Below are 2,103 nucleotides of genomic sequence, written 5' to 3' on the forward strand. Positions count from 1 at the left end.
CAAAGTAATACTTGTGATTTCATTATCTAGACATTTTGTGTCAAGTTTATAGAAAAAGGTTCTTAAAAATTGTAGCAAACTCATTTTGGCCTTTGGCGGATTTAGTTTTTTATAAATTATTGATTTGTGCTCAATTTTTTTTGAAGATATCAAGTTACAGACTGATTCTTAAATATATATTTTTTTGTTATAATTTATTTATAATCTCTTTAGAGTTTTTGTTTTTTTTTTTAATTTGGCCGATATAAAAAACCGTTAACCAAAAACTTTCTTTGACAGTTCAAGGAAAGTATTGAAACGGTTAACATCATTCTAAAAAGAATAAATTTAAAGAGTTGTGTTTTTTGAACAAATGGTGAAAGTGTTTTAAAATGAAATTTTTATTAATAATTTTAAGTATTTTTATACAATTATCAGTGATTTTAAGTGCTCAAACTAAGGTAATGGAAAGAAAAAGTGAAATTAATAAAAAATAAATAAATTTATAGAAAAACGGAAAGATATATTTTTGAAAATTTAAAAATTTTTTTTAAAAAGTTTTTGAAATTTTTAAATAGTTTGTTTTTTTCTTAATGTGTCATTTGTTGCTCTAGTTTCATGGTTATGTTTATCCTAGACCCTTGAAAAATGCTCTAGAGCCACAAAATCAAACGGATAATGGTCTGCCTCCTGGAGTGCAAGGAGATTTTATAGATGATTTAATAACCGAGCACAAACAACAAATTTTATCCTCCATCTTAAGTGAAACATTGGATACAGCTGCTGCACCAGCAGCCGGAGAAAGTAAATACTTTCTGGGCAATAAATGTGCTACCTGCAGTAAGTAAATTCTATAGAAAATCCTGTAAAACTTGAAAATTAATGTAACTCTTCCCGCCAGCCTGTGGTGTACCCAATGTTAATCGTATTGTGGGTGGAACACGTGTACGCACTAATAAATATCCCTGGATTGCTCAAATGCTAAGGGGTTCATTTCAATTCTGTGGTGCCACTCTCATAAATGATCGTTATGCTCTCACTGCTGCTCATTGTGTCTATGGCATGGATATGAAGGGTATTACGATAAAACTTTTGCAATTGAATAAGAATTCGGCCTCTCAAGGTATTGTTCGTAAAGTGGCCTTTGCCAATATGCACGGGCTCTACAATCCTACTACCCTACAAAACGATATAGCTTTGCTAAGACTCGATCAGCCTGTACCACTACTAGATCCCATCAGACCTGTCTGTTTACCCAATAATGCTAATCAAAATTTTGATTTTAAAAAGGCCATTGTTGCAGGCTGGGGTTTGACCTCAGATGGTGGTGATCAATCCACCTATCTGCAAGAAGTAGTGGTTCCTGTTCTCACCAATACCCAATGTAGGGCAACTTCTTATAAGTCCATGATTTTGGAGACCATGTTGTGTGCCGGCTATCTGGAGGGTGGCAAAGATGCTTGTCAGGTAAGCTCCCTAAAGGAGAAGTAAAAAATTAGTCCTTTCTTGTATTATCTTCCATTTGCAGGGCGACAGTGGTGGTCCTTTGATTGTTCGTGATGGCATTTTCCGTTTAGCAGGTGTTGTCTCCTTTGGCTATGGCTGTGCCAATCCCAATGCTCCGGGTGTCTATACTAGGGTTAGTAAATATTTGGACTGGATTGCCGCCAATACCCGGGATGCTTGCTATTGTGTACGATAATTGCTATAGCCAACAAAACCCTATAATTTATTTAATTTCCTTTGTAATTTAAAATTATTTATTACTTGTGTAAAATAAAGTAAATAAAACAAAGTTTTAGAAAGTTTGTTTAGCAAAAGTTTATTTAATTATTTTTTTCTTTTTCTCTTGTAAACAAAAGACATTTTATTAGCAAAAGATTACTTAGAGTTTGTTTGTTAAGTCTTTTGTTTCTAACTTACTAGTGAATCTTAAACTTGCATATATTAAAAAGTTTGTTGCTTAAGTCTTTCTCGTTTACATCCTTTTGCTTAACAATTTTGTTTCTTAAGTTTTTCTAATTCAGTTCTAGTTCCGTTCTAGTTCAGTTCTAGTTCAGTTCTAGTTCAGTTCTAGTTCAGTTCTAGTTCAGTTCTAGTTCAGTTCTAGTTCAGTTCTAGTTC

General features: G+C 33.0%; 1 protein-coding gene across 1 annotated transcript; it reads left to right on the plus strand.

Moving 5' to 3' along the window:
* Positions 1 to 290: 290 nt before the first annotated feature.
* LOC111675601 (trypsin-1) lies at positions 291 to 1,798 on the plus strand. The gene is made up of 4 exons (XM_046953086.1): positions 291 to 440; positions 594 to 819; positions 881 to 1,446; positions 1,508 to 1,798. Exons 1-4 carry the CDS (start codon positions 372 to 374, stop codon positions 1,679 to 1,681), a joined length of 1,035 nt encoding a protein of 344 aa, XP_046809042.1. The 5' UTR covers positions 291 to 371; the 3' UTR covers positions 1,682 to 1,798.
* The last annotated feature ends 305 nt before the right edge of the window (positions 1,799 to 2,103 follow it).

Source organism: Lucilia cuprina, chromosome 5, assembly GCF_022045245.1.
Source record: "Lucilia cuprina isolate Lc7/37 chromosome 5, ASM2204524v1, whole genome shotgun sequence".
Taxonomy (NCBI): Eukaryota; Metazoa; Arthropoda; class Insecta; order Diptera; family Calliphoridae; genus Lucilia; species Lucilia cuprina.

Coding starts and splice junctions, on each gene's coding strand:
- LOC111675601 (XM_046953086.1), top strand. CDS start 372: ATGAAATTTTTATTAATAATTTTAAGTATTTTTATACAATTATCAGTG. Junction 820..880: donor CAATAAATGTGCTACCTGCA/GTAAGTAAATTC, acceptor TCTTCCCGCCAG/CCTGTGGTGTACCCAATGTT. Junction 1,447..1,507: donor GTGGCAAAGATGCTTGTCAG/GTAAGCTCCCTA, acceptor TTCCATTTGCAG/GGCGACAGTGGTGGTCCTTT.